The sequence below is a fragment of the Mercurialis annua genome, linkage group LG2 (assembly GCF_937616625.2).
Source record: "Mercurialis annua linkage group LG2, ddMerAnnu1.2, whole genome shotgun sequence".
Lineage (NCBI taxonomy): Eukaryota > Viridiplantae > Streptophyta > Magnoliopsida > Malpighiales > Euphorbiaceae > Mercurialis > Mercurialis annua.
In genome coordinates, this window is record NC_065571.1 from 42,632,405 (window position 1) to 42,643,428 (window position 11,024).

At 30.5% G+C, this 11,024-nt stretch overlaps 1 protein-coding gene across 1 annotated transcript; it reads left to right on the plus strand.

Annotated features, from left to right (window-relative positions):
* The first annotated feature begins 1,515 nt into the window (after positions 1-1,515).
* Positions 1,516-6,914, plus strand: LOC126669247 (uncharacterized). Its single transcript, XM_050362663.2, has 3 exons — positions 1,516-2,013; positions 2,151-2,284; positions 5,696-6,914. The coding sequence occupies exons 1-3, from the start codon at positions 1,879-1,881 to the stop codon at positions 6,468-6,470; spliced, it is 1,044 nt and encodes a 347-aa protein (XP_050218620.1). The 5' UTR covers positions 1,516-1,878; the 3' UTR covers positions 6,471-6,914.
* Positions 6,915-11,024: the final 4,110 nt, after the last annotated feature.

An 11,024-nucleotide genomic window follows, 5' to 3' on the forward strand; every position in this document is an offset into this window, starting at 1 on the left:
TCTGAAATTATCCAAACTTTCATATTTCCAAAGAATGAATAAAGCTACAATCATAGGGGTCAATACCCAGATTGCACGTATATTTGTATTAGAATTAAACAATATCTGCAATCTGATGAAAAATATGAGAATTAATAATTTGTTAATTATTGATCAATTATTCAATAAAGATTCTTGCTTTGAAGATTCTTTCAAAGCAATTGAACACAACCCATGTCATTAATTTTGCTAATTTACATTAAAAGAATGACAAAAGAGTACTTGCATGGGAAAATGATGAAAAAATGCTTAATATGAACTGGAATGGAACTAAATAAAAAAGTTATAATGGAACTAAATAAAAAAGTTATCATAATGATTTTCAAGAAGATGAAATGTAAGTTTGTGTATCATGGTAAAGAGTCATGTTTTTTTTGGATTGCGTATCCAAAGAATTAAGGAACTCAAAGCTGAGTTACAAGTAATCTACATCACAAAATTAAACACTTTTTCAATTGATTCATTCAAATTTTATAAAAGATGAAAAATTAATTAAGCAATTGAATTAAGATTTGACCTCAGATAGAGCCAGACGAAGAGGAGCAAAGTGACTGGTGAAGCTCTCGACGATATCCTCTAAGTCTCTATCAACAGCCTCGAGAGCTTTTAATCTCTTTCTGGCTGATATCAGATTTGATTCCATACGATCGGATTCTTCGAGATCCGGTGAGGCGACATGGTACGTGGAGAAAGGTGGTGGTGGTAGATTGATCTCACGATAATCACTTTAAAGCTGATTTTTTTTTTCTTGAGCTTCCATTTCAACGAGTTTAATTACTATCAGAGGTAATGGTGCTCATATGGAAAATGTAAGGAACAGGCTCAGAGACGACGTCGTTACTGTTAGTTCCGTACAAATATGGGTATAAAATGTAATAAATAAGCCAGCTCAGCTACTAAATGTAAAACACATTAGGTAGAGAAGAAAAGTCACACAAGTGTTGGTATTTGGGAAATAAAGTACCGCAATAGTAATTCTTCCGTAATTTTCTCTTTATAAATTCCCTTATTTTCTACAATCCATCATTTTTAGGGTTTTGATTTCCCACCTACTAGGTGGGAAAGTCCAAATCCACCATTTTTTTTATAGATAATGGATTGTTATACTATTTATTATTTTCCATAAATAATATTAAAAATCCATTGATTTTATATTCAATTCAAACGATGGAATTATAAAATCTATGGATTTAAATTCTATTGATTTAAAATCCATCAATTTTGCTAAAATCCATGGATTTTAAAAACCCTCAATTCAAACAGTGCCTTAAAGTAAAATGAAACACGACTTCTATATATAGTATGTTATTTTTATATATATAATTATTATTTGTATAGAGTGGGAAATTATAAAAAAAGGTGTACAAAATTATAAATACTTTTCAAAATAGCGTATTTAGCAAATAATATTTAATTAATTTTGCATTAAATAAAAAAGATATTAGGAATGGTGAGAGGTAAAGGAACAGAGTTTCTTAAAAAGAAGTGGAGCTTAATCATAAGACTGCTACGCGGAGCATAACCACCTTCTCTCTCACTCGTCTCTAATTATTTCACACCACAGTTGTTCATTTTATACACATTTTTCTTTTTCTTCTCTCTATCAAAATTCAAAAGCAGCGACTTTTATTGCAGAAAAAAAAAAGAATCTCATTATGATTGTTGGATAGGAATAATAAAGCTCATAGATTCCATTTTACCAAACTCTAATTCTTTATTTAATTACATTCTTTCGCTTAATTTAAGTTTTTGTTCGATCTGAGTCCAACTTCCACTCCTTTGATCCAATTTAGTGTTGAATTTAGGGTTTTGTGAATTGTGAAACAAAGCCCTCAAATTATGTCTCCTTTAAATGGGAATGGGACATCACCAATAAGAGGAGGAGGAGGAGGAAGTAATGGCAAGAATTATATAAAGCATCAGGTCTCCAAGATGGATACTCTTGCTGGTGTTGCCATTAAATATGGAGTTGAGGTTAATTTTTATTCTTAATTGCCTCTATTTTTAACTGGGTTTATTGGGCACTCTATAAATTGTGTTTATTTTGATGATTTTATGGCTAATAATGGATAATGGTGCTAAATTGAGTGTTTTGATGTAATCTGTAACAGGTGGCTGACATCAAAAGATTGAATGGGTTGGCTTCTGATCTTCAAATGTTTGCTTTAAAGACTTTGCTCATACCATTACCAGGGAGACATCCACCTTCTCCCATTTTGTGCGGTGCTTCTGCTGATTCTCCAGGGTAAAAACGATGACCTTTTGCTTCTTCTTATGGTTAATTTGTTATACTTTACCATACGTTTTTATGCCTGCGTCATAACAACTGATTGCACTAACTACAATCTTGATACTCTACCTTTTATATGCATTTGTTTAATAAGATATGCCATTTTTATTACTCTTTCGGTTCTGTGTTTGACAAATAGAGGTCGGTCATCCATGTATTAGTCATGGATCAAAAACAAAAATGCATTTTCGTGCTATGTTATACTGGACATCTGAACAAATTGTTCCAAGAATCATGGCTTGTTTAAACCATTTCAAGTAAAGAACATTTTTAGTAAAGGTCCTTATAATTTTCTTTGATTAAGGAATAACTGAAAGATATACAATTTAATCAGGACTTGGTCTTTAAACTTGTTGTTAGGCAGATGCCAAAGGATTTAAAACATATTTGTGTAGAAAGAGATGTAGGATGAATCTTAAACATGATATATGTTGGAGAGAAGAAAGTTTCTCAAGGGTTCAATAGCTGCTCTATGGATAATGGGTTCAAGGGTTTGTGGACTATGGAAGATTTCTTTAGAATTCTAGAGAAGATGAAAAGGAATTGGGTTTAAGGCTATTTATTGTTGTGAGCTTTATTATGCATTAGTTTGGAGGATGTAATAGAGTAATTTATCATAGTTGATATGTATGCTGACTAGGATAAGAATTGAAAGTGTTCTTGGTTTGATGGTGCTAAATAAAATCTTTATTTTTTTGAAATTGCTGTTGAAATCTAAGGCAAAGGATACCATCCAAATGCCTTGGTTTTGCTACAATCGTTCAAGAAGACTCTGTTGATCTGGAAATCAAATTGGGTGAGAGTTTTGTAAGATTATTTATCGTAACGCATTTTATCATTTTCATTTTTTCTGGTCTACTCGAGAATGACTCTTTGGCGATAAGAGTAGGGTTTACCTCTAGGTGTTTGGGATGGAATTGAAAGCCTTACAAACAGCTAAGCAACTTGTTATTTGAACAATAAACCTTTGCTAGAAGCTCCACATTGTTTAAGGAAGTACTCAGTTTATTATTATTTTTACCTCAATTATAGGATCTCCAAGTCTAATGTCATAAAACTATAACTTTAAGTATCTAACTAAGGATTCAGGGACTTTGTAATTGTAAGGGTTACATGTGTTAGAGATCCATCTTTAAGAAGACAGTAAATTCCTTCAATTGTTGTGTGAATAAGACATAAATACATAGACAATTCATCAATAAATTTCCTCAATGAAAAATTTACAAATTGTAATTGCTCGACACAATTCTATATAAAGCAATATTACAAGATCATTTCTTAATTGAATATCTTAAGATCTAGGTATCACGTCCTTGAAGGTATTTGTGGTCCTTCATTGAAAACATAAGTAAATAACTGTTCATATAGGCTCTCAGTGGTGTTGGAAAGGATTTTTGCTAGACACAAATGAATCTTCAACTTGATAATTTCTTACACAAGCTTCTATGTTATTTTAATCGATTTTTTAGTGGAAAAATTGAGGACAGTATGGATGAAGTGGTTGGAGCAAACAATGAAATTCATGTTCCTTTCAAAAATCATTTTAAGGCTATATGGGTTTATAGAGACTTAGAGAGGGTTAAGATGCTTATCAAACATAACTAAGCTATTTTTAACTGCTACAGAATAACTAATCCATTAAAATTAGACAAAATACAACTGAAAAATTAAAGCCTGCCTTTTGGAAAATTGTAGTTTAATCCGTTGAGAAGACACATCGGGAATAGTCGTAGGCCATGATTAGTTTAGAGGCTGGGAGCTGATCAAACGATCGAAGTAAAAAACTCAAAAATGGAGCTGCTGTCAGATGTTAGATTTTAATTAACAGTACCAACAGTTGAAAATAACTACAACTGAACCAAACAGGCCCTGAATTATTGGTTTAGAGGTTGAAGCTGATCAAATGATTGAAATACAAAATTTCAAAATGGAGCTGCTGTCACATGTTAAATTTCATTTAACAGTCCGGTTCCCACAGTTAAAAATGACGACGACGGAACCAAACAGGCCCTAAGCGCCTATCCTTTGCTCATGATTGGCTGCTAAGGCATTTTTATTGAGTTTTTTTATTATGGAGCTTGCCTTGTTTATCTATGCTTATTTTGTATCATCTTCTATACTGTCTCTTGCAAAAATTATTTGTAAATTCATGGATTTGAGGTTCATGTGATCAGGAATGGGATATTGGAGATAAGGGTAATTTAAGATAGCTTTGGATGAATTATTTAAGCCTAGGCAATGCCTACTACCTAGTTTATTTTTAGACAAGAAAAGCTTAGGCTACGCCTGGCTCATTTTGTCCAATTGAATCTATATAAAGGCACAGACGCAGACCATTAGTGTAAATGTGTAATAACAGATAATTCTAGACAAAGTTGTTCTCTTTTAGCCTTTTTTTCTTTTATGATCTGAAAGGGTGGCTATGGCGTTGTATTTGGGGTGGCTGGGAGGGATGAGTGGAAAGGCCCAAAATAGTGGAGTCGTGTTTAATCAAGCATGGGATCTACATATGATGCTGATTAAGAAAAGTGTAAAAATTGAAAATTTGGAGGGTAAGTGTGGTCAATTTAGTGAGTGAGAAGTATAAAGACAGAAATTCTAGTGCAGTAGATGTTTAATACTGAGGCTGATTCAGATGGAATACCTCAGATGTAGTGATGCATGTTTCAGTGATATATATGAAGGTTAGAGTTTAAACCAATCTTGGACTGTAGAAACTAGAAACTTGAGTGCACTTAATAGTATAATTTGTGTTCAGAATCTTCGCCTTAAAATGTTCTTTTGCCAGTCATGATACATTTGGTAACATGATGCGTATAAGCTTTCATGTAATACTTACCACAGCTTGATCTAATCGTCAATGTTCTCATTGGAAAACTTGAAAAATTATGGTTGGAATGGCCGATTGTAATACTCGATTGCCTTTTGTTATAGTCGTGATATTTGGTTTTTATTTAGACTCTGTTAGTACCTTAATTCTTTGAGTCCACTTGCTTGATTACTTCAGGGCCTATAGACTGTATAATACTGCCTGTGAGAATAGTAGGATAGCTTGTCCTCCATAAATGATTTAAATTCTTGCCTATGAAAAAAATGATCCATATTCGTACTTCATACAGTTTCTCTCTCTGTCGAACTACAGTCTTTCAAATGCAATTTTTGATTTGCTCCATTAGAAAATAGGAGTCCATCTTTACAGAACATTCTCACCATTGAAACTGTGGTTCGCATTGGGATTCATTGGACATTGTAGTTGTAGCTTTAATAGTTGACCTGTAAAAAACACATGAAAAAACACTCAAGACCTAGTTAATATCTTTAAACCGGAATAATAATGACTGATGCTTTTGGAAATTAATTTGACAGCGAAAACAGCCTTGATAAAACGCCATCATGCCCACGCTACTCTAATGTGTTAGATTCATTAGAATCGTTAAAATTGAAACCAGCGCAGCAGAAGGCCTCTCCAGCTATGAGCACTCTACGGAAGTATTATGGTCTCAACTCTTCAAATCGAAACGGCTCAATTGAAGGTACGGAGATGGCCGTCTATAGAACAGGGAGCTCTGATCACCTGACAGAGGGGCTGCTGCACAAAAATTCACCCGGGTCATCATATCACAATCTCAAATCCTGGAAGTTTGCTAATAATTTATCACCTGAAGATGAAATCATGGTAGATTACGTACCACTTGCAGAAGCTGGAGATGGAGAAGGTGAGAAGTCTGTCCGAAGACGCCAGAAATCTGAAGCAGATTTTGGGTGCGGCACATCAGAAAAGTTGTTGAAGGAAGAAACAAGTGGAAGTAGTAATTTCTCATCTGGGACAGGAAAGAATTTGGCCATGAGACCTAAATCAGCTAGCCGAATGATGCTCTTCTCTGATTCAGAGCCAGGATGGTTGAACTCTATTCCAGTTGGTTTGGGAGATTCTGTAATTATCGACGGATTTCGTAAATCATCAAGCACACCAAGTCTGCATGACCAGGAGAATGGAAATTCCTCTTTGGCTTGGCCAACTCCGAAGTGGAGTTTGAAAGCAGATTTGCAAGCTCTCTCAACCACCGGAATCACGCTACCTATCTTTGATGGGTTACCGAAGCCAATAACTGGACGCTGGAGCAAAGCCGCACTTGATTAGCTCGACTTATTTGCACATTCTGCTGGAATTTTATTGATCTGTATTTGGATTAATTGGGAATGGAGTATCAAAGCCACCCACTAGCATATGCCCTATAGCTGCAAAGGGATACAGAAAGCAAGCAGCCTGAGAAACAGAAAGGTTACCAGGAATCATAGTATTAGATTATTTATTTTGATGGAAATCAAAGCTGCAAGGCTCAAGTTGTCAGCTTTACCTTGCCATTTTTAAGGTTGGTGATCAATAATCTGGCAATGTAGTAATATAATGTATACAAAAGCCATTTGTTTTACACATAATTGCTCCAATTGTTTCATTTTGTCCTCATTTGGAAAAGGATGTATAATATAACATTGTTTCTATACCCAAACTTGTCCTTGTATGTTTGGATGACTATTAGGTAAAATATATATTTGGATATATGTACTATCATTTTTGGCATTATGTCCCGCACTTTTATTTGTCACAACACTTTCAATTTTTTTTTTTTATTAATGCACTTTCAGTTTTTAGTTTTATTAAAGGGTTAATGTCATAAAAATTCACCAACTTTACATGTTTTCTCATTTTAATCACGTAGTTTAAATTTTCTCATTTTCATACACGAACTACCACTTTTTCTCAAATTCATACACGGTGCTAAGGTGTCACGACTCTATTGGAGTAATTCGCTGAGGTGGATGTCATTTTACACCAATGAATGAGTGCCACCTCAGTATCGTGCATGAATTTGAGAAAAAGTGGTAGTTCGTGCATGAAAATGAGAAAATTTAAACTACGTGATTAAAATGAAAAAACGTGTAGAGTTCGTGATTTTTTTTTTACAGTAACCCTTTATTAAAATTGAACATTCTGTCATGGAAATTAAGTTTTTATATATCATATGTGGGATTGAATTGAGTTTTTCTATTTGATTTTGTATTTTAACTTTATTAGAATTTAGTTTATGTTTTTATTTTTATTGACAATAAATTTCATAAATAATTTTCGGAAAAGAGGTTGTTTCATGTTTGACTCGTTGGTCAACTTAACTCCCCATGCTTGGAAAGTTACTAAAATGCTTTGAGAAAATAACAAGAAAACCAACAATTCCATATATTTTTTCGTTAAATACAAATTAAACTATTTTGTTTACATTTGTTACCATATTTCTTTCAATTTTACCACTTTTCTTATTTCTTTTCATCAGCACCATGTCTTACCTAAGGCTACACGTGACATATTGAGGGACAAGGGAGCAAAATCCGGTGCGGACAACCATATTAGTTAAGCTACACTTTTTCAAATGGTTGGTTTCTTTTAAAAGAATTTAATATAATATTGTTGTGATATTTTGTCCTTTTGCTATTTTGTTATTCTCTCTATAACTTATCTCTGCAATTTTTGTCATCTACTCTACTTCTCCATTGTTTGCTAATTTGATATTTTGTCTTTTTGCTAATTTATTAGTTTTTCACTTTTTACTTTTCATTTTTGTTAACAGAGAAGTTCGATTTATGAAAAAGCATTGATGCAAAAAAAAATTAAAAATAATCAAATATATAATTTGATACATCTCTATACATATTTGATATATATTCGATCGTTCAAAACATTTTTCTTATATTTATAATTTTTTTTAGTTTTGTTACATAATTCATATATATATATTTGATACATCTCCGATACATATTTGTTGTTTGGTGCATGTTCATAACATTTAAAGCTGGTAAAATTTAGTTAAAAATCAATATTTTTGTTGAAAATAACCCTTGATTTGCTAGTTAATATGAGTTTACATTTGTAATGAATTGAGTTTAATTTTTTTTATCTTTTAATATTTAGATAGTGCATTTTCGGATATGTTATTATTGGTAATGTTATTTTCTAGTGCTTATTGAATTCTAACCGACTATATTTAATTGTAATTCGAATATATTTTTAATGTATCTCTGATACATAATTTATACATGATAGATACATATTTGATACATTAATTATATTAACTGACAAATACGATTGGTTCGCTTTTACATTGGAAAAACCTTATAAACGTATATAATAATACTAATTAAAATGAATTTTCTAGCGTTTATTGAATTCTAATCGACTATATTTAATTGTAAGTCGAATATATTTTTAATACATATCTAATACACAATTTATACATGATAAATACATATTTGATACATTAATTGAATTAACTGACTAATTCGATTGGTTCGTCTTTACATTTAAAAAAGCTTATAAATATATATGTAATAATCAAATCTCATTCCAATTGATGGTTTTTACATACACAAAGGTGAAAAGGTAGAAAACATAACAAAAGGAAGAGTGAGTAATGGTAGTTGAAGTTTGAAGTGAGTATGTAGCATATCTTTGTGGAGTGATTACAATTGAATATACTTAAATTTACGTTATCATGACCCTCAAATTTTAGCATAAAAAATCAAATAAGATTAAATACATAATTTATACGTGATATTTATCAAAAAAATATTAAACATGATAGATACATTTTTTAAATGTACTTAGTAGATACATCGTTGATACATAATTTAACATAATTGACACATTTTTTACATCTTCTTTTAGTTTTATTACAAAAAATTTAAATACATATTTGATATATTTTTGATACATAATTTATATGTAATAAATATATTTTTACTACATAATTATACACAATAGATACATTTTAAAATTTACTTAATACATATATCGCAGATATATGAGTTATACATGATAGATGCATTTTTTAAATGTATCAGTGATACATGATAGATATAGATACATTTTTTTAAATATATTTAAATATATACATCGTTAATACATAATTTATATATAATATATGCATATATTTTTAATATACTTAATAAATATATCTCTGATGCATAATTTATATATAATATATGCATATATTTTTAATATATTTAATAAATACATCTCCGATACATATATGATAGATATTTAATACATCGCTGATATATTTTTGTTTTGTCAAGTTCTATAGTTTCAAGGACTGCCATCGTTGGAGTATTATTTGTAGCGTGGATATATATATGATATATTCAAATAAATCATCGTCAAATTTTATAAAAAAAATATATAAACATGATAGACAAATTTTTTAAATGTATTTAATAGATACATCGCCGATACATAATTTATACACGATAGATATATTTTTAAATGTATTTAAATAGATACATGATAGATACATTTTTACTAAATTTTACACTGTATATTTTTTTACATATATTTGTTTGATACATCATTGATACATAATTATTTATTGTAGTTAATTAACTAGCTTTTTAATTTTTATAAATATTACTTTGAATAATTTTTTAAAAGATAAATAAAAAACTGTCAATTTTATTTTTTTTGGAGAATGTATCAATGATATCTCAGAGATGTATCGGAGATGTATCAGATGATATTACAAAACTGTGTCTATAATTTGTTGATGCTTGCGTGCTATTGGCTGATGCGCTGACGCGCTCTGACACGCAAATCACATGTGCAAGCTGTTTTTATTCTCTTTTATTAAGATAGTGTCATGTTTGCCATGTGTCACCTTTTTAATGGAATGGTGTTTGTTGTAAACTTTTGTACTTTTGTGGTAGGAATGATAAATAATGGAGTTAGGTGACAATGTATGAAATGTTGAGCCATTTTTGTGGCATTTTTGTGATATTCTCAAATGCTTTTCTGAGAATATGATATTTTTTTGTTGATGTTGATAGTTGAAGTCACGAAATGTTTTTTAAAAATTTTATTTTTGTATTTATCTTTATATATACAATTTAGTTACGTACAATTTAAAATGTTTCATAAGGTTTCGTATAGTTTCAGAGAAGTTAATTCCAATTAGTTTCAAATGGTTCCATATAATTTTACAAGGTTTCAATCTTAGCTTCATAAAGTTTTATTTGATTTCAATTCGTTTCAAAAAGTTTTATATACATTTGTAGAAGTTAATTCCAATTTAATTTCAGTCAGTTTACGACTTTACTTCATTTTGAAAGGTTTTGTATAGATCCGACAAAAGTTAATTTCAATTAGTTTCACAATGTTTTATATATTTTCAAATGGTTTCATACAATTTAACATGGTTTCATACAAGATGACCTCGCGCTAATATGTTTATAATGGCTAAAATATAAAAAGACCCACGCGTGATTAAAATACAAAAGATTCACGAGTGGGCTAAAATACAAAAAGACTCTTGCATGACTTGGCGTAAGAAAATAAAACGATAATTTTTTTTGTAAGTGTGGACTTAAGTGTGAAACTTACTTTCTAAATAGTCTCCAGTGCAAAATGTTAAAAGAAAGTGCTATAATAATTATCTATTAACCTTTTTTTATAATGTTATAAAAAAAGTTCAATCATATATTTTAAAATTTTCTTAAAATATATTACGATCACGTACGAAAGTGCTGCCCTTCGGTTCGGCAATATGGAACCATAATTTCTATTTTTTTATTTGATATAATAATGAGTTCTTTAAAATAAAATTGTTAAGTGAATCGATTAGTTATAAAAAATGTTTTATAATTATTTTAA